We start from the raw sequence: 22,394 nt of genomic DNA, 5'->3' as shown, positions 1-22,394 counted from the left end.
ATAGTTCACTACAAGGAGAATTGATGGTACTACAAATGGGTCTAAGTGGTATGTTCGCTTTATGAATTTTCGGCACTCCATAAAAATGTGGTGTCTTACTGTAGTGAGGTGTCATTAATTTTCTTTGATAATATGTTAGATCATTTTTAAATTTGAATAAAGTTCTATATATTTTGTTTTCCAGTGTCTTCGTTGGATCCTTCGTTAATTTGCTATAAGGTCCATTTGTAATTAGATCTGTAATTTTGTCCTCATATTGTATTTTATTCATTATTACAGTTGCATTGCCTTTATCCGCTGGTAGGATTGTTATGGAGTCATCATTTCTTAAAGTTTTTAAAGCTTTCATTTCCTCTTTGCTGATGTTCTGTTTAATTTGATTAGACTTTTCCAATTCAAGTCGAAACGTTAATAAAATTATTTTTTTCATTTTAATTGTGGTTTATTTCCCATATAAATAATTAATATACAGGGTGTTTAGTAAAGAATGGGCCATAGCTTAACCTTAGATTACTGAGCTTAAAATAGGTCGATTGAAGCTAACTTACCTTAGTACGAAAGTTGATAATAACCGAAATACAGGGTGTCAAAATTAAACTTTCATGTTATTTATTCTTGAATATTTCCTGATAGGCATGGGATAACAACACGAAATTTGGTAGTCGGGGGTTTTTTGGGACGATAAATCGAAATTCGCCACCAAAAATGATGTATTACCCAGAGGGCGCCACACACGTCTTTCAGCGCTCATTTAATACGTTCAGTTTTTTTATCCCTCACCCTACATACTTTTTAAATCAAAACTTTTATTCTCTTAATTCTTTTACTTAAAAAAAGGTATACTACATTCATCTCGCTAAACTCAACCGTTTTCGAGATAAACTCAGTTTAAACTGCGATGCAACACACTTTTTTGCATAATATCATTGTAGTTACACCGGTAAAATAAACTTTAAACCATAATAATTTCCAAAAATTTATCGCAAATTTTTTTTAATTGGGATTAGCAATGCAATGACATAAATATAAGAACTGAATATAAAAGTACTAGTGAAAGTGATTTGTATACGGAATATTTTAATTGTAAGTAGATGAAATTTATTATTTGTGTCTATTTGGATTGAATATTTCAATAAATCACGACAATTATCTCTACATTATCCAATTCCATGAACGGGTGTCACAGCGAAAGCTGTGAGACAGCACCGGAGTTGGATTTTAAATAAATTTAAAAGATGTCATCTTCCAGTCAACCACAACAAATTGCATCATATTCAAAAGCAGTTAGCCAACCACGCAATATATTAACTCCAGACAGAGATCAAGCCATTTTATTTAACACTTTAGAGAATTGTACAATCAATGACTATCTTGAAGGATTGAGTCAGCATATAGAACCAAGAAATATAATTTTCGCATCCCGTATATCAAACGGTAGAATATGCATATATCTATCATCTAAAAACTTAGTAGACAAATTCCTAACAGAAACAAAGAAGATAAAAGTAAATGGAAATATACTAGAAGCAAGAAGATTAATAACTCCATCAGTCCGCTTAATTCTGTCCGGTGTATGTCCAAGTATACCTTCGAACTTAATTAAAGACGAATTAATAAAACTAGGTCTAAATCCTCTATCAGACATATCATACCTAAGAATAGGAGCAACCAATCCTGCTTTCAGTCACATTCTAAGCTTCCGACGACAAATTTTCATTTCACCTCTGCCAGACAACTTTGTATTACCTGAATCTTTTTTTGTCGAGTTAGAACAAACATCATACCGCATATTTATAGCCCAAAACGATACATGTTTCAAATGCAAATTAACTGGACACCAGGCAGCTAATTGTCCAAATATTTCATCTCATAGCCATCCTTACAATGATAATGCAGTGCAAACAGAGATGAAACAAACTTTACCAATAAATCATACTCAACAAGATAATCCGCAAAATACTCCCACAATTTCAAATACCATTCTCTCCACACCTACCATGTCTTCTCAAACCACATCGCAAACAGAAGCCATCCCGCATTTATCAATAAACACAACCCAACAACCACCACTACAAAATACATCCATACATTTAACCACGTCTTCAGTCAACACTACAATCGCAACACCTACATCGTCTGAGTCATCCTATAATATCCAAAAACAAAAATCAACCTCACCCGAAGCAAGTCAAAACTTACCTCTAAACAAAAATACACAGATGAATACTCACGAACCCCAGATAACTTCGGATAAAACAACAGGAAAAAGAACCTTAGAAGATGCAACATCGCCACCCGCCGAAGACGAATTCGAAAAACCTAAACTTCAATTAATGAAAAAAACCAAAACTGACGACAAAAACTTAACAGATGAGATAACAAATCTTAAAACGTTTTTAGAACCAGTTCGAGAATATCTAGAAAAAAGCGAAACACAATTGTTAAACTTTGATCAAGTAGTGGATTTATTCGAAAATATACAAGGAGCAAAAGACATAATCAGCATAACAAAATTATACTCAGATGACTCTCAGGCACTTATAAAGTTTCTAACAGAATTACATCCATATTATACCGACAAAAGAATGAAAAACAAAAGCACCAGATTAAGGAAAAAACTTGGCAAATACATTGGTTTAAAAACTTCATTCTCGGGAGAAGACTCCGACTCGTCTATAAGCTCTTCTAAAGAATAATTAAATTCACTTCTCTACTTCAATGGAACTTAAATGGGTTCTATACCCATTTCGAAAAACTTAAACATATTATCTCTGAAACCCACCCATCTATTATCTGCCTAGAGGAAACAAATTTCAAAAATTCAAGCCACGTATATAACTTTCGTAATTATTCATGTTTCTACAAAAACAGATTAAACCAAAATATTGCCAGTGGAGGAGTAGCAATTTACGTAGATGAAAAATTCATGAGCACACAGTTAACAGTGACTTCAAATAATATTGAATTAATAGCTATCTCAATAAATATACCTCAAAAGATTTATATATGTAATATGTATATCCCACCAAATCAATCCATATCCCAAGAAGATTTAATAGCTATTATGGAACAAATTCCTTCACCTAGAATTATCGTCGGAGATCTTAACGGCCACAATCCGATGTGGGGCTCCATAAAACTCAACTCGAAAGGTCGTATTATAGAAGACATAATAACATCCCAAAATCTGAATCTACTTAACGACGGAAGACCAACCAGATTCAACATCCAAAATGGCACAACATCGGCAATTGATATTTCTCTGTGTGACCCAATTTTGTCCACCACATTAACATGGGACGTACTACCCTATTTATACGGTAGTGACCACTACCCCATTATAATTTCTTTAACACATCAGAGCACAATAAATATTGAGTCATCTATCATAAAGTGGAATATTAAAAACGCTGATTGGACTAACTTTACCAAACAAATTGAACAGGACATTAACCAAACCAACTTCACATCATCAAACGACATAGACAAATTTTTAAGTACATTTTTACAAATGATCACTAATGCCGCCATGACATATGTAGGAAAAACAAAAATATTAAAGAAACATAAGCCTCTTCCATGGTGGACACCTGAATGCAGCCAAGCTACGAGAGAGTATAAGAAAGCTTTCAATAAACTAAAGCGTCACAAAACAGACGAAAACACAACGGAATACAAAAAACGACGAGCTGAGGCAAGATACATTCTAAAAAAGAATAGAAAAGAATCCTGGAAAAAATTCATCTCATCTCTAAATACCTCTTCAACAATAAGTACAGTTTGGAGAAACTAAGAAAAATCTCTGGTAAAAGCCAACCATATAAAATTCCTTTTCTAGCAAAAAATAACAAAATAATTAGAGATAGAAAAGAAATCGTAGATATGTTAGCAGACCAATAGGAGTTAAATTCCAGTGATGAAAATTATACTGACGATTTCAAAATGCATAAAAACAACGTAGAAAAAAACATACTGGGATTTGACGAACATGAGATTCACAACCTTAACGTTCCTTTTTCCTTAATAGAACTTGCCGAAGCCTTAAACTCTTCGAAAGATGCAAGCCCGGGACCAGACGGTATTCCCCTAGCATTTCTACTACATCTTCCAGACAATGGGAACAATTTATTATTAGACCTTTATAATTCAATCTGGAGTAACCAGGTTTTCCCTTCAACCTGGTCCGAAGCAATAATACTACCTCTTCTCAAACCTGATAAATCCCGGACATCACCAGAATCATATCGACCAATATCTTTAACCAATATTATATGTAAAGTGCTAGAGAAAATGATAAATAAAAGACTGAGATGGTATTTAGAACAACAAAAACTTCTTATCCCACAGCAAAGCGGATTTAGGCAAAATCGATCCACTGTAGACAACTTAATAGACTTAGAGTCAGGCATACATGAAGCATTTGCAAATAAGCAAGATTGTATCGCAGTCTTCTTTGATATTAATAAAGCTTACGATACTGTGTGGCGATTCAATATCATAACGAAATTGCATAATTGGAATATCAGAGGAAATATGTTAAAATTTATATCAAATTTTCTTCAATCTCACAGATTCATAGTTCGATCAGACAACGTTAACTCAGATAAAAAAGTTCAAAAGAACGGAGTACCACAAGGATCAGTTATAAGCTCAACCCTTTTCCTAATAGCCATAAACGATATACTTCAACAATGCTCACCAATTGTCAAAGGAAGACTATACGCTGATGACTTAGTTTTATTTGCCAAAGGAAAAAACTCTACATCTATACAAAAACATTTACAACAAACAATCAATCAGTTAGAAACATGGTCTAGGTCTATCGGATTACAATTCTCACCGACAAAAACTAAATGTATTCTATTCACAAGAAAACATAACACTTGAACTCCGCATCTGAAGCTATATAACCAAACCCTTAGTTTCACAAATAATGTCCGATTTTTAGGTATGGTTTTCGATCAAAAGTTATCATGGAAAAAACATACAGAAGAACTTAAAAAATCATGCCAAGCAGGATTAAATGTTATGAAAACTATTTCCAGCAAAAACTGGGGAGCAGATCAAAATACACTATTACACGTATATAAATCTTTAGTCAGATCCAAACTCGACTATAGTACGATAGTTTATTCATCAAGCAAAATGTCAGTATTGAAAACCTTAGAAACTGTTCAAAACGCGGCTCTACGAATAGCTACAGGTGCGTTTCGAACGACACCAGTTGAAAGTTTACAATGCTTAACAGGAGAACCACCCCTAAGTTTACGATGCAAATATCTTTCTCTCTCATATGCTTCTAAAATAGCCAGTAATAAAGAACACCCTACTTATACCAATACATTCACAGATCGATTTCAAGGCACTTTCTCTGCAACAAGATTAGATCCACCATTTTACGAAAGAATTAGGAGAAACCTTCATGACCTACATCTTCAATTTCCTGAAATTATCCCAACAAATTTCCCAACTTCTCCACCCTGGTTAATACCAATTCCCAAAATTAATACTAACCTTAGTATATACAAAAAAAGTGAGACCATAACAGACCTAATCAAACAATCATTCTTAAAAGAAATGGAAACCTTTAAAAATCACTACAAGATATACACTGACGCATCCAAATCATCAGACGGTGTTGGTGCAGCCATCCTCACACCCAATACATCATTAAAATTTAAATTCAAGCCTATTACGTCGTCATTCACTGCAGAGTTGTATGCAATATTACAAGCACTGATCCACATAAAAGAGTCGAAACAATCCCCGTCTCTCATAATAACCGATTCACTCAGCTCACTTAACATTATCAAACGTCTTTACACCAATAATCCAATTGCCTTACATATCCAATCAGAAATAGCGATCCTAAATAAAAATAAGATCACTGTCGACTTTATGTTTGTCCCATCACACTCAGGTATACAAGGAAATGAGGAAGTAGATCTACTAGCCCGTTCAGCATCCCTCAGCCAGGACTCCATCCTTATTAACGAGGTTTCTTCCGATGATCTGAAGTCAGAAATAAAATATAAAGTGTTTAGTGCGTGGCAAAATAAATGGAGTGCGTCGCAAAATAAACTCAAGGAAATCAAACAATCAGTGAAACCGTGGCCGCAAATAATAGCGAACAGACCCGACCAAGTGAAAATAACACGTTTACGGCTGGGACACAGCAACCTAACACACAAACATCTCTTTACGCGAACTGTGCCGCCTATGTGTGAAAACTGTGAAACAACACTCTCCGTGAAACATATATTAACTGAGTGCAAAACATATGAAACAATAAGAAAGAAGTATACCATCCCAATGAATATAAAGGAAGCCTTAGGAGTAAACATGAATGTTAAAAACACAATAAATTATCTTAAAGACTCTGGAGTGTATCACCTATTGTAATTTTTATTAACTTTACTTTTGTTATATTTTTTAGATCGCTAATAACCCCTGTGGTTACAGCGTAAATAAATAAATAAAAAATATATATAAGAACTTGTACAATAATTATTATGGTTTAAAGTTTATTTTTTGGGTGTAACTACAATGATATTATGCAAAAAATTATTTTGCACCGCAGAACTAAAATGCGTTTATCTCGAAAATAGTTGAGTTTAGCGAGATGAATGTAGTATACCTTTTTTAAGTAAAAATATTATGAGAGTAAAAATTTTTGATCCAAAAAGTATATAGAGTGGGGATAAAAAAAATTGAACGTATTAAATGAGCGCTGAAAGACGTATGTGGCGCCCTCTGGGTAATACATAATTTTTGGTGGCGATTTTGATTTCTCGTCCCAAAAAAAAATTTATCGTCTTTGGATAACTATTATTTGCAAATTATGAATTCAGTTAATAAATGTGATAATATTTTCACTAACTATGTATTCAGTGATTGTAATAATTTATATGTACTGTTATATTTCTATTTGATATAAAAATTAAAATTTAATAATGATAAACAAAATTCAATTTAATATAAAATATTTTCAATTTTCTCAACCACGGGCATATAAATTTAAAACAACCTGTATACAACAAATTGTTATATGTAATTTTAAGAAGTGATTAGAATAAGCGTACGAAACTCGGAACAATGTGCTTAGATAAACAAAGTGAATGACGCGTACCATTATCGTTCTTCTCGGAAGGTCGATCATTAGCCTATGCTAAATAAAACTCAGTGAAATAGATGATAGTTCATTATCGTTTTTCGCGGAAGGTTTCGATCATTAGCCTATGCTAAATAAGACTCATTTGAAAGAGAGAATAGGTCATTAAAATTTGTAAATAGTTAGAAAGTATTTTAGAATGGGAATTAAATATTTTCTTTTGAAATCCATTAAGCATATTTAGAAAGATTAAAAATTGGTTTTGAGGAATATTACGAATGAGAGTTGGTGGTGGAAGATTGATTTGTGAATCTGGAAGGGATATTTAGAAAGTAGGGGAATGGATGACAAAGTGAGATCAGAATGTTTTGAGCTGTCGAGAAGTGAAGTCGAGTAGTAGACGGTAGTGTTCGAGGAGTGAGATAGCCGGTGTAGTTCCGTGAGTGTGGAGTATCTATCGTGGAACGAGAAGTAGGCCAGGTCGAGAGTAAAAGAACCTCCTTGAGCCCAGAGTGTCCCGGTAGCTGATAGCAGTTTCGAAAAAGGTAGAACACAGCATCACGACAAAAGCAGGAACGAGAGCTATTCGAGCTAGTTTTTCAAAGGAGAACATCACTGGAAGCCAGGACGAGGTTTGATCGCAGCCAAGGATAGCAGGAAAGGGTTTTGTGTGAGGACATTTTCAGTTCACCAGGAAAAGGTCAGTCTCATTTGTTTGGACATGAATGTATGGGTTTTTCGTATTAAATTCCACATAAAAAATTGAATAACATAATCAATAATATCAGAAAAGCTTCATCAAACTTAAATAGAGTTGTTCCTAATAACTCCTAATAGTTAAATGTTAATAAAAACTTTCAATTGAAAACCAAAAGGAAATAAGATTCCCATTTGTAAATGTTATGTTTAAGAATAATAAGAAATAGCAAATATTAAGCATTGATTGCCTTTTAAATAAAATAAAAAATATTTTGATTATAATTGTAACCCATATGTGTATTTTTTTTACTTTTTTCTTTTCTATCCCGATTAGGAACCATTAAGAAATATTTAGAAGCCACGGAAGGAAGTAATTAATTTATAATTCGCCCTGAGATTGAAAACATATTGATATGTGATCTGGTTAATTAATTGGATTAGTATTAATACATTGATTAAATTAAGTAACATATAAGAATATTATCTCATATCAATAATCAAGATCACATCAGTACAACAAAAACTAATACTCAATCGAGAAAAGAGGAAAAGTGTTAAAGTGATTTTTTAATAATATATTGTTACTATGAAAAACTTACAATTTTGAACATCTTTAACAAAAAAATACTTGGATTACAGAATATATCCTGATGTATTCTCTGCTTGGATCTTCCATAAATAATAAACAATAAATAACTTTTTATTAAGTTCACGTCTTAAATCAATTATTTATCAAATACACTATCAATATTATGTTATTCAATATTATATTATTATATTATGTTATGCAATAATATAATATATCAATATTATATTATTATTTAATCAAACAACTCAAAATATTCCCAATGCCATGTCAAATATTTAAAACTGTCACAATCTTGTCATCATATTCTATTTGACTCAGTGCGTTGTATGACAAAGATAGCGAATGTTCGATTTGGAAAATATCATCACGGACATGGTGTAAATTTTTTTCGAATCCTCAAAAAACTAATAAAATTTCTAAAAAATTTAAACGCAGAATGAAAGACTAAATTACATATTATCGAGGGCCGAAAGTCCCTTAGAATAAATAAAAAGTTTCTTTTGAATGAGATATTTCAAATTAAAAATCACTCTACATTTTCTCTTAGATTTTCAGCACTGTAATTTATTAAAATAAACATTATATAAATTTTCAGGGACTTTCGGCCCTCGGTAAGAACGTAATCTTTCATTCTGCGTTTAAATTTTTCAAAAATACTTATTAGTTTTCTCAGGATTCGAAAAAAATGAATCCCCATTTGAATAGCATTGCAGCCGAAAATACGTACCCATTCCCTTAACCATATTTCATAAACAATTCGATTATAATGCACAATTACCTGCACGGTAATGTAGAAAAAATTTTAATTCCACATGAAAACCACCCGCAACATTTTTCCAGAACATCAAAAGTCGGTGTTTCAGTAATCATCTCTGATTAAAAGCAAAATCGTATCTTCGTAACTTTTCGAGAAAACTGTGTATTTATATACAGTGTGGAAGGCACTTATGGAATAAAATTATTTATGTCCTTGATTCAAAAAATTATAAAAAACTCTGAGACCAGTCGATTTTTAAATAGAAATGTGCACTTTTTAAACATAAACGTAAATGTACAGGGTGATTCATGCAAGTCTAGCAAAGTCCATAAGCTTTAATTTTAATGGAACACCCTGTATATTTTTACGTTATTAAAAGCTGCTTAATAACCTGATTTCAACGAACTATATCATGTTGCATGTATTATGAATAATGGAAACCACTTATGGAATAAAATTGTTTATGTCCTTATTTTTGGAAATTATAAAAAATACTGGGACACGTTAAATTTTAAATTTAAATGGGCGCTTTACAAACATAAATTTAAATATACAGGGTGATTCACGCAAGTACAGCATAGTCCATGATCTCTAGTTATAATAGATCACCCTGTTTATTTTTATGTTCTTAGAAGCTACTTCACAACCTTATCTCAAAAACGTGTATTATGTAGGGTCCATTATAAATAATACAAGGTGAAATTTTGATATTATTTATAAATTTCGTCAAGACATTAAATACAAAACCCAACAGATTTATACTTAATTTAGAATAATACCATTATTTAAAGTATGATAAATTATTAATTTCAAAATTTTATGTAGGTACAGTCAGAAAAATGAAAGATTACCCATGAACGATCATATCAATCACTTATTTTGTATTTGCTGTCTTTTTCTATAAATAACAGACGTTTGTTATAAAAAAAGAGAGCAAATTCAAAATAAGTGATTGATATGACCGTTCATGGGTAATCTGTCATTTTTCCGACTGTATTTAATATCTTGACAAAAATTAACATAATTTTAAAATTTCACCTTGTATTATTCATAATAGGCCCTACAGAATACACTTTTTTGATGTGAGGTTTTTTATCAGATTCTAAAAACATAAAATATACAGGGTGTTTCATTAAAATTAAAGATGTTTGACTATACTAGACTTGTGTGAATCACCCTGTATATTTAAATTTATGTTTACAAAATGCATATTTGAATTTAAAAATTGAGATATCTATCCTAGCGTCTTTTATAATTTCCTGAAATAAGGACACAAACAATTTTATTCCAAGTTTTTTGCGTGCTGTAAATGAGTATAGTTCTTTACATATTTAACATTTGAAATATTTATTTTTAATATTTATTACAATTAAAATAATTAAAAGTTTTAAAATTGTTTCTATTAAAAATGAAATTTATTGAAATAAAACTAATCATTATTATTGATTATATTCTTATAAATATTGTAGTGTGTTTTATTGTATGTATTAAAAGGTCCAAGGTGAAATTATACATAAATATGTACGAATTATACAGTGCACTAGAATAAGTATTACGCAATCCTTATGGAATTTACGCAATCCTTCTTCAGGTGACAGTCATAACTTTGACTTTTTTAAATAGGAAAGTACATCATGTGATACCTCATTTAAAAGCTTTTGAAATGCTGATTACAAAAATGTATAATAATTTAATACTTTTTAGAGCGTAAGCGCAAAATTTCCGTTATAATCCTTTTTAAATACAATCATTTTTTTTTTCAAATGCTGAGAAAACTAATAAGTAATTTTGAAAAATTTAAACGCAGAATGAAAGATTACAGTATTATCGACAGTTGAAAGTCCCTGAGAACTTCTATAATTTTATTTTAATAAGTTACAGGGGTCAAAAAAAAGAGAAAATTTAGTGTGATTTTTAATTTCAAGTATCTCATTTTAAAGAAACTTTTTGGTTATTCTTAGGGACTTTTGGCCCTCGGTAATAATGTAATCTTTCATTCTGCGTTTAAATTTTTTAAAAATACCTATTATTTTTCTCAGGATTCGATAAAAATGAATGCATTTAAAAAAATTTCGACCAAAATTTTGCGCCTACGCTGTCAAACAGGATTAAAGTATTATACATTTTTGTAATGCGTATTTCAAATTCTTTTAAATGGGTTGTCACATGATGCACTTTCCCATTTAAAAAAATCAAAGTTATGCCTGCCACCTGAAGAGGGATGGCGTAAAGTTCGAAACATAAATGCTATAATATACTATGGTTATTTTAAAAATCGCCCTATCCGAGCCTTTTGCTTATGTGCTAAAAATATTTAAGTTAATAGAGAGGGATAACACTTATTCCAGCGCACTGTATAAAATCACAGTTTTCTCGAAAAGTTACCAAGATACAATTTTGATTTTGATCAGAGATGATTACTGAAACACCGACTTTTGATATTCTGGAAAAATGTTGCGGGTGGTTTTCATGTGGAATTGATTTTGTTTCTACACTCCCGTGCCTGTATTGCTGCGGTGAATTGATCGGCCTTTTTTATCCATTTTAATAACTGTTATGCCCTAAAGCCCGTTATTTAAAACAGTTGTCTTCTTTTTGGAAAATATTCAACAGTTAAACTGAAAGTTGAATTGCACCACAAAAATTCAACAGTTATTTTGGTCATTAACATGTACCTATATGCGTCTTTTATGTGCACAACTAGTGAATGAACATCGACAAAGCGCTTGATTTTCGCCGTATTCAATGATGAATGCAATAATCGTTAATCTCTATTTTGAACGTTACAGGCCGGTTAGAATTTTGACAATTGACAAAAATACAAGAAGTAATTAAATTAAATAATTATTCTCCGAATAAAATGATATACATTAATTTTTATTTATTTCACTTCTTTGCATATTAAAATTAAACTTTTCTTTTTCAGTGCCTCCAGATATACTAGACTATCCTACAAGCACTGATATGGTTGTGGATGAAGGATCTAATGTTAGTCTTCAGTGTGTAGCGAAAGGTTCTCCAGAACCTGCTATAATGTGGAAAAGAGAGGATGGAGAAGTCATACGATTTCAGAACGGGTCTGAAGGTAATATTCGCATTTAACTACAACTACTAACACTTTTTCAACATTAACCAGAAGGTTACAAGAACTTAACTTTATTTCATTCAGATATTCATATTCTTATTATTTATGGGTGTTGCATTTTAAATTGTTAAACGATATATATTTAATGGACGTTAAATAACTGTAAATATTAATAATTTCATTTAAACATTTCTCTGAAAATATTTAAAATTTGAATTTTTGCTTTATTTAGCCTCCAATCCTTCCACGTCAGGTCATTAATTGTTTACTGTGTAGTATATATCTCTTTTTATTAAACTAAATTAAACTTTCACCTTATAATTTTACAATCGATGACGTCACATTTTCAACCATGAAACATACCCACCTTATATCCAACAATCCAAAAGTTTTATCTGGAATAGAGAGTTTCTAATTTAGACTTTACAATAGATTCTAATTTTTTTTTAATTTTTAAACAATTTTAATTACATTTTCAAACAGTTATTAACAACCATTACAATTTAATTAAATCCAAAATTAAGATTACACTTTTTGAAGTTCTTAACCAAAAATTGACTTTATCTTGTCTTGTCATGTCACTCTTTGTCATATTGAAAGTCCATTTCCTATTTTATAGACTAAGAGCCGCTATAGGTGAAATTTCTTAATCATTTTAGGCACGACGGGACCCTATAACTTAAATAGTAGAACCTAAAAGAAAACGTTTGAGCACTGTGCCGTCACTTTTCAGTGGCACATGCGTCTACAGTGGCGCATCAAACTTTCCACTTATGGACGGGATACATAAATTAAAAAATACCCTCCCTCATTACCTACCAGAATTTAATTTTTTCATTTTTTTAAGTTCTATGTGATTAAGACATAAGTTTCATCGTAATTTTAACCCACCACCCCCTTCTCCCTGCCCCCACCATCAAAAATTTTATTTTTCGATTTTATTTTTTTTTTTTTGTGGTATGCAATCAATTTTGAAATTTCAAAAAATTCACACGCATAGCATTTTTTTTGGAAAAAAGTATATAACTTTTTTTTGGGGATAGCTGCAGATCTAATTTTTTCTTAGTCTTGTGTATTTTATCAAACACTATATTTCTAATTTTTTTTTCAGATTTTTCTCTAACGCTGGTCACCTTCAAAAATCCAACAAACTGTTTTTTAAGGGGGTTTTGGGGGGTTTGAACGTGTTTTTCTGATTTCTAAATATTCTGAAGGACTCAGTTACTTCAAGTTACATATAGCCTATAAAAACAAAATTGATTTGATATATTATGAACTCTATAAAATAGGGAAAATCCCCCAAAACCCCCCAAAAAACAGTTTTTCGGATTTTTTAAGGTAGGGAGCCTTACGGAAAAATCTGAAAAAAATTAAAAATATAGTGTTTCATAAAACACATAAGATTAAGAAAAAATTAGACCTGCAGGTATTCCTCAAAAAAAGTTATACGCTTTTTGAAAAAAAAAGTTTCTTTTAATTTTTTGAGGTTATGTACACTCTACCTATGAGTCTATAAAAAATAGGCATGTTTTATAAAAGCCTCAGCTATGCATGTGAATTTTTTGAAATTTTAAAGTTGATTGCATCCCACCAAAAAATAAAAACGAAAAATGAAGTTTTTGATGGTGGGGACAGGAGGAAGGGGTGGTGGGTTAAAATTACGCTAAATCCTATGTGTTAATCACATAGAACTTAAAAAAATAAAAAAAAATTAATTCTGTTAGTAAGGCAGGGTAACTTTTAATTTATTTATCCCGTCCATAAGTGGAAAGTTTGATTCGCCACTGTCGACGCATGTGCCACTGAAAAGTGACGGAACAGTGTTCAAACGTTTTCTTTTAGGTTCTACTATTTAAGTTATAGGGTCCCATCGTGCCTAAAATGATTAAGAAATTTCACCTATAGCGGCTCTTAGTCTATTATCAGTTGGTCTGTGCCCATTGAACTGGCAAGTATCTAGTTTTTTCGAGCAGGGAAGCATGGTGCCCTTTAAGCATGTACTTAGTTTAATCTTGTAACATCGACTAGTAGTCACTATATTTTTATAAAATTTAAAATGTAAATCATGTATTATGAAGTTACCACTTTAAACAGTGTGCTAGTTACAATTACTTAGCAGAATGTAAGTATTCTCCACATGTTTTTCTTATTAACAGTCACAATTTTAACCTTTTTCCTTAATCTAACGTGGAAATACTTCATTCTAGACACTGAAGATGTTCTGAATTAGAACGAAAACATTGTGCACGTCATTTTATGAAGTTTTTTATTAAACAATTTTATACCAGTATACAACTTGAAGTTTTTACATCTGTATGAGTTTTTTATAAATAATAATATTTTATTTTATTTTAGTGTTAAGCGCATTAGGACCAGTACTAAATATAACAAATGTAAAAAGAGAACACATGGGACCATATCTTTGTATAGCCACGAATGGAATACCACCATCGGTGAGCAAGCGCATCAAACTTGTAGTTCAGTGTAAGTATAATTACTATTACTTATAATACAAATAATACACTGCGCGTCAGAGAAAACAGGCCACCCACAACTTAAGCTATTGATTATGTTCAAAAGAAGAGAGCTAATAGTCCAGAGAAATAAGATTTTTCTCGTGACACATCCCCCTCCAGGCCGAAACCAAATTTTTTTAGTATGGACATCTATATTATTAACCTATATGTTTCCTGCAGCCGATTTTGATGATATACATAGTTATAAACAAATGAAGATCAAAAAACGCTAAATTTTCGCTTTTTTCGTATATTACCAAAAAGTTAAGAACTTTAAACAAATTTGAGTGCAAGAAACTTATAAATCGTATAAAAAACTTCAATATGGCGTTCGCTGAATATGTCCATCCTTATTGGTTGCGTAGAAAATTGCAAAATAAATCATAAATTTTGAGTTTTTAAAAATATTCATAACTTATGTAAAAATTAACTTAGAACCTTCTTATTACACGGAATGCTCATACTTCTTGTACTTAAATTATATTTTAAATTTTAAAGCAATTGGTCAAATAGTTTAAAAGTTATTTAATTTGTTTTTCCCAAATTCATCTTTTTTGCAACACTACAAGTCAGAAAATTATGAGGCTACAATCATACTTCGGACAGTTTATGAAAGAAGAACATTTATACTATTACCATTATTAAAAATAAATGACAAAAAATAATTTTAAACAGTGTAAAATTATTTTGAAAAAACATGTCGATTGTTTGCTTACTTATAAACAATTAGAATAACTTTTTAACCGTTACCTGTAGAAAAATTATTTTTTCATATTTAGAAAGACTGAATTTTTATACACATTTAGAAAGAAAAACAACTGTCCTAGGACAATTAGGGACAAAGTTAGCCCCCCCATTTATTTAATTCACATGTTTTTGCAAAATAATTTTGCAATATTTATAATTATTTTTTGTAATTTTTTTATAATTAAATTAATACTGTAAATTTCCTTCTTCCATAAACTATCCAAAGCATTACTGTAGCTTCATCATTTTCTGACTTACAGTGTTGCAAAAAAAATAAATTTGGGAAAAACAAATTAAATAACGTTTAAACTATTTGACTAATTTCTTCGAAATTTAGGGTATGAATTAAGCACCATAAGTCTCAGCATTCCGTGTAATAAGAAGGTTCTAAGTTAATTTCTACATAAGTTATAAATATTTATAAAAACTCAAAATTTATGATTTATTTTGCAATTTTCTAAGCAACCAATAAGGATAGACATATTAAGCAAACGCCATATTGAAGTTTTTTATACCGTTTATAAGTTTCTTACTCTCAAATTTGTTTAAAATGCCTATTTTCTTAGTAATAGACGAAAAAAGCGAAAATTTACCGTTTTTTGATCTTCATTTGTTTATAACTATGTATATCATCAAAATCGGCTGCAGGAAATATATAGGTTATTATTATAGATATCCATATTACTCAAAAAATTTGGTTTCGGCCTGGAGGAGGTTGTGTCACCAACAGGCTATTTTTTTCCTTATTTCTCTGAACTATAAAAGGAACTACAACGTTAATGGTATTTTATTGTCTCTGGACGGATTAACTTTATATGGTCAATGGACCTCTAAATTTGAAAAACCGCTGAGTGCTACCATTTACTTGGGTGCGTTTTTGAGAAAAAGGTAAATTAATCCCTAGGAACAGGGTGAATTAGGGTGAGTTCTATGCACTTTTGGTACTAACACGTCTACAGGAAAATTGTTCCAGGTTAAATTTACTACCGAAATATTACATTTTAAAGTCAAAAATATTTTTTGTTACAAAAATATATTCAAAACAAAAGCAAGAAAAAAACACAAAAGAATGCAATTTTGTTTTTTGCCCCATAACTTTTTCCACAGGGATATAGGTATAAGCATTGCTTCAGCTAAAAATAACTTCCATTATTTATCTTTAAAATGAAGTTTGGTAGAAGTCTCTAGAATTTATATTTTTCGAAATAGGATTTTTCAAAATTCGCCGCTCACAGCATTTTTGGGCCATTTTCCCCATTAGTTCGCAAACATTGTTCTGTAAATTTTTTCTACGCATTTCTAGGTACTTATATGCAGTAGAAGAGAATTGCCTATAAAACGGTCTATCGTAAAAAGTTGTACGACGATTTTTAAGCAAGTTATGCTTTTTTCAAGATTTTATACTTTTAATGATTTTTGATATTTTTTATGATTATTTTTTAAATTTCTCATTATGACTTTTTGTCTTGTATGTACATTTAGGTATATACATTGTGGAAGAAAAAAATCTTATTTTCTTAACTTTAAAATGGTGCATTGCAAAACATTCTAGGACTATTTTTAAACAAGATATCCGTGGGATATCCATGGGTATCCGTTATTTGAGAAAAATTTAATTTTTTTTTTCAATTAAAAGAATGTAATTGAATATTATAACATAACTTTTAATTCCATTCCAAATAACTTTTTCTAATAACACTTTTCGATATTGTGAAATATAAAAGTATTTTACTCTTGAACGAAATTTATATTTTTTAACATACCTCGTACACTATTGATAAAATTTTATATCTGATGATTGCATCTTAGGTTTTAGATAATGCAGAGAATTTTATAAGGAATAATTTTTCTTCATAAAGCTATTAATAAAAAAGTTTTCCATATGGTTCCAACTTAGTGGGACCTCTATTGCATATGTATATGTCACACTTTGAAAAAGCATATCTTGTTTAAAAATAGTCCTAGAATTTTTTACAATACACCATTTTAAAGTAAATAAAATAAGCTTTTTTTAGTGTACAATGTATATACCTATATATACAATAAAAAAAGTTATAATGAAAAATTTAACAATAATCGTAATATACAGGGTGTTTGGTAAAGAATGGGCCATAGCTTAACCTCAGGTTCCTGAGGTTAAAATAGGCCGATTTAAACTAACTTACCTTAGTTCAAAGTTTATAATAACCGAGATACAGGGTGTCAAAGTTAAACTTTTTTTTTTCTTTATTATTGAATATTTCCTGACAGGTATGAGATAACAACATAAAATTTGGTATGTGGGGGTTTTTTGGGTCGAGAAAACTAAATTCCCTACCAAAAATTATGTGTTGCCCAGAGGGCGCCACATACGCCTTTCAGCTCTCATTTATTACGTTCAATTCTTTTTATCCCTCACTCTGTATAATTTTGACATTAAAATTTTTATTCTTCTATTAGTTTTACTTAAAAAAGATATACTTCTTTCATCTCCCTGAACTCAACTGTTTTCGAGATAAACGCATTTTAAATCTGCGATACACCATCATTTTTAGCATAATAACATTGTAGTTACACCCGAAAAATAACTTAAAACTATAATAATTGTGCCAGTTCTCAAATTTATGTAATTGCATCGCAAATTCCATTTGAAGAAATTTGCGATACATTTTTGGATAATTTTATGGTTTTAAGTTATTTTTCTGGTGTAACTACAATGATATTATGCTAAAAATTATGTTGCACCGCAGATTTAAAATGCGTTTATCTCGAAAACGGTTGAGTTTACGGAGATGAAAGAGGTATACCTTTTTTAAGTAAAACTAATAGGGGAATAATAATTTTAATGTCAAAATTATACGGAGTGACGGATAAATAAAAAAAAAGTTTAACTTTGACACCCTGTATCTCGGTTATTATAAACTTTGTACTAAGGTAAGTTAGCTTAAAGCGGCCTATTTTAACCTCAGGAACCTGAGGTTAAGGTATGGCCCATTCTTTACCAAACACCCTGTATATCAAAAACAATTAAAACTATAAAATTTTGAAAAACCATATCTTGCCTTAAAATAGTCATATAGCCTTCTACAATAAACCATTTTAAAGATAATAGACTTTTCTTCCTACTAAATGTAATATTGCATATACCCAAAGCTGCGTAGAAAAAAGTTACAGAATAATGTTTGCGAAGTAACAAGGAAAATGGCCCAAAATCGCTGTGAAGGGCGAACTTTGAAAAATCATATTTTAGAAACTGTAAATCACAGAGAGTTCTACTAAACGTCATTTTAAAGAGAATGGACGGAAGATTTTTTTCTGTGCAGCAATGCCCATACCTATATCCATCTGAAAAAAGTTAGGGGCAAAAAGCAAAATTGCATTCTTTTGTGTTTTTTTCTTGCTTTTGTTTTGAATATATTTTTGTAAAAAAAATATGTTTGACTTTAAAATGTGATACTTCGATAATAAATTTAACCTGGAACAACTCTCCTGTAGACGTGTTTCTATCAAACGTGCATAGAACTCACCTGAATTGGCCCGTGCTAATTCACCCATTTCTCAAAAACGCACCCCTTTAAATAGTAGCACTCCGCGGTTTTTTCAAATTTAGAGGTCTATTGACTATATGAAACAATAAAACCCCGTTAACGTTGTAGTTCCGTTCTAAAATACATAATTAATAGCCTAAATTGGGTCTTCTTTTCTCTAATTTCCTAAACCTGTTGTCCGATTTAAGTGATTTTTTTTAATACCGTGTGTCCACTTATATTTTCCCCCATTTTAACTGCCTAGAACTTCTAAACGGCTCAAGATAGAAATAGGCGGTTTTCGCTGAAATGTTTTATTTTAGTAAAAGTTTTGTCTGAATGGATTGAATTTTTTAAATCGCTTTTAAATACGAAAATAAAAATGGCGGATTTTTGAAAAAAACGTTGTTGACTTTTTTAATGAAACACCCAGTATATTTTTTTGTAAATTGAAAGAAAGGTCATTTACCTATCCAGCGATATAAAGTTTTTCAAAATCGGTTGTCAAATCACTAAGCAATTAATTTTTAAAATGAGAGGTGCAACGTGGATATCACATAACATATCAATTTGCTTCGTTATGGTATTTAGGTATGTGATATCGTTGCACCTCTCATTTTAAAAATTAATTACTCAGTGATTTGACAACCGATTTCGAAAAACTTTATATCGCTGGATAGGTGAATGATATTTCTTTTAATTTGCAAAAGAATATACTGGGTGTTCCATTAATAAAAAAGTCAACAACGGTTTTTTCAAAAATCCGCCATTTTTATTTTTGTATTTGAAAGCGATATAAAAAATTCAATCCATTCAGACAAAACTTTTACTAAAATAAAACATTTAAGCGAAAACCCCATATTTCTATATTGAGCCGTTTAGAAGTTATAGGCAGTTAAAATGGGGGAAAATATAAGTGGACACCCGGTATTATAGCATTATTCTTTAACTATACCGCTGTAATAATATCGTTGCTAGACAGGTAATTGTCATTGTATACCGGGTGCACCAATCAAACTGTGTTTTTTTCTCAAAGTTCACCACACCCTCTGGAATATTCTAGCATTTATAAAATACTGAAATTAAAACCCAACTATAGCTTCAGGGTTTCTTAACATTCTGTTATTTGATTCATTCGCTTATGTTGGATAATAAAAAAGTTAGGCATAACAACTAGTCATGTTCATCATCAGTACGGGGTGTTTCTAAATAAGTGCGACAAACTTTAAAGAGTAATTCGGGATGAAAAAATAATGACCGTTTGCTTTATAAATGATATAGTCAAAGCCCGAATTTCAGGCACTCCTAGGTTTGACTAGGCAATCCTCAGGTCTGACTGACGGTCTTAGTCAAAGCTCAAAATAAATAACAGTTTCGGCCTTTGACTAGTCAAACCTAGGAGAGACTAAGTTGGTCAGGCAAAGGCCGAAATTTAATTTTATGAAATCGGGGTTTGACTAGGCAAACCCCGATCTAACTTAAAATATCGTAATTTATTAGATAAGGTTTAATAAGACGTAATTTTTTAATTTTAATGTTTATTATTTGTATATTGTAGTAATTAGAATAAAACAACTAGTGTTTATTCTCAGATGTTGAGACATTATGGCATTTAGATTTGCACAATACGTTAGACATTTTTACACTTACATAATTTTGAAGACCATTTCTTATTTCAGTAGCATTTTATAAAGCCTTGTAATCCAAATTTAGAATCTTTTGTTCTAATTTCTCTTAGAGACAGCTTAACGTCAGAAACATCTTCGAAATTAAGAAAATTCTCTTTGCATTGTCTTATTTGATTTCTTGAAAAAAGTGTGTTTATTGTTCCGTATTTCGTACAAACTCTATATAAACCGTCAATTATTGTTTTATCTTGTATGATACCCAAAATACTTCGAGCATCTCCTTTGGCTGTATCAAAGCTAGGGATCGGAATTGTTACATTTTTTTCGATCGAAATTTTAGAAATTTTTTTTCTCTTAATTGTTCCATAGCGTTAGCCTGGGCATAAAGACCTTTAATCGCCTTTCCTTTATTTATTTTAATCTTTTCTGTGTGTGCACAACGCATGCATGTAACTTTTCTTTCAAAACCTTCATAGTACGCACCAAGTGTGCTGTCAGCGTATACAACATGTACCACCTGACTACAAATTATGCACGTACGTGCGTCAGAGCTTTCTTTTTGGCAAATACAACAAACCACATCTGAAGAAGTAATCTGAATTGTTTGACCATTTCTTCCTCTCCTAGTGACGACGCGCGACGGTCCAGGGGCTTTGTTAGTATTCTGGTGATCCTTAGTTTCTTCTCCGATTGCAATATCTTCTTTCACAGTTGACGATAAAACAATTGACGGTTTATATAGAGTTGGTACGAAATAAGGAAAAGTAAACACACTTTTTCAAGAAATCAAATAAGATAATGCAAAGAGAATTTACTTAATTTCAAAGATGTTCCAGACGTTAAGCTGTCTCTAAGAGAAATTAGTACAGAAGATTCTAAATTTCGAGGACAAGGCTTTATAAAATGCTACTGCAATAAGAAATGCTCTTCAAAATTATGTAAGTGTAAAAGGTCTAACGTTATGTGCAAATCTAAATGTCATAATGCCTCAACATGTGAGAATAAATACTATTTTTTTAAATATTGAATGGGTTGCATATGTGAGTCCATATTAAATGTAGTAATGAAACACAGACTTACTCACAATCATTGTGAGTAAGTCTGTGTTTCATTACTACATTTACTATTTTTTTATTTTAATTACGACAATATAAAAATAATAAATACTAAAATTAAAAAATGACGTTTTATTAAACCTGATATAACAAATTACGACATTTTAATAGCTGATCGGGGTTTGACTAGTCAAACTCCGATTTCATAAAATTAAATTTCGGCCTTTGCCTGACCAACTTAGTCTCTCCTAGGTTTGACTAGTCAAAGGCCAAAACTGTTATTTATTTCGGGCTTTGACTAAGACCGTCAGTCAGACCTGAGGATTGCCTAGTCAAACCTAGGAGTGTCTGAAATTCGGGCTTTGACTATAACATAAATATATAAAAAAAGCTACCATGAAGTAAAAACCACTTCTATGTAATAGGTATATTTACTAAATTTAAAAATCCCAATGGATTGTATAAAATATGTCCAATTGAGAACGTTTTCGGTCCTAACAGTCCACCATCAGTGAATTCAAATACTTGCTAAATGTCCCCAGAACCAAACAATGGTTGTATTTAAAATTGAATCTACATTATTTTGAAGTAAAATTGAAAAGGCTAAACGCCGATGTTGAAAGATATAACCTCCGGGAACATGGTGAAACCCTATCACGAAACTTAATCAACCATCTTAGGCCAACGTAGACTACCAAGTC

At 31.0% G+C, this 22,394-nt stretch overlaps 1 protein-coding gene across 2 annotated transcripts in view; it reads left to right on the top strand.

The window, feature by feature from the left end:
* LOC126885296 (lachesin) overlaps positions 1–22,394 on the top strand; it is a 909,437-nt gene that overhangs the window by 822,577 nt on the left and 64,466 nt on the right. For both annotated transcript variants that reach the window (XM_050651812.1, XM_050651813.1), the window contains 2 exons: positions 12,083–12,241; positions 14,597–14,725. In XM_050651812.1, the coding sequence (XP_050507769.1) occupies positions 12,083–12,241; positions 14,597–14,725 (288 nt within the window). The remainder of the gene's footprint in view (positions 1–12,082; positions 12,242–14,596; positions 14,726–22,394) is intronic.

Source organism: Diabrotica virgifera, chromosome 5 (genome assembly GCF_917563875.1).
Source record: "Diabrotica virgifera virgifera chromosome 5, PGI_DIABVI_V3a".
NCBI lineage: Eukaryota > Metazoa > Arthropoda > Insecta > Coleoptera > Chrysomelidae > Diabrotica > Diabrotica virgifera.
The sequence above is the reverse complement of the archived record's forward strand: the minus strand, read 5'-3'. Positions and strand labels throughout refer to the sequence as shown.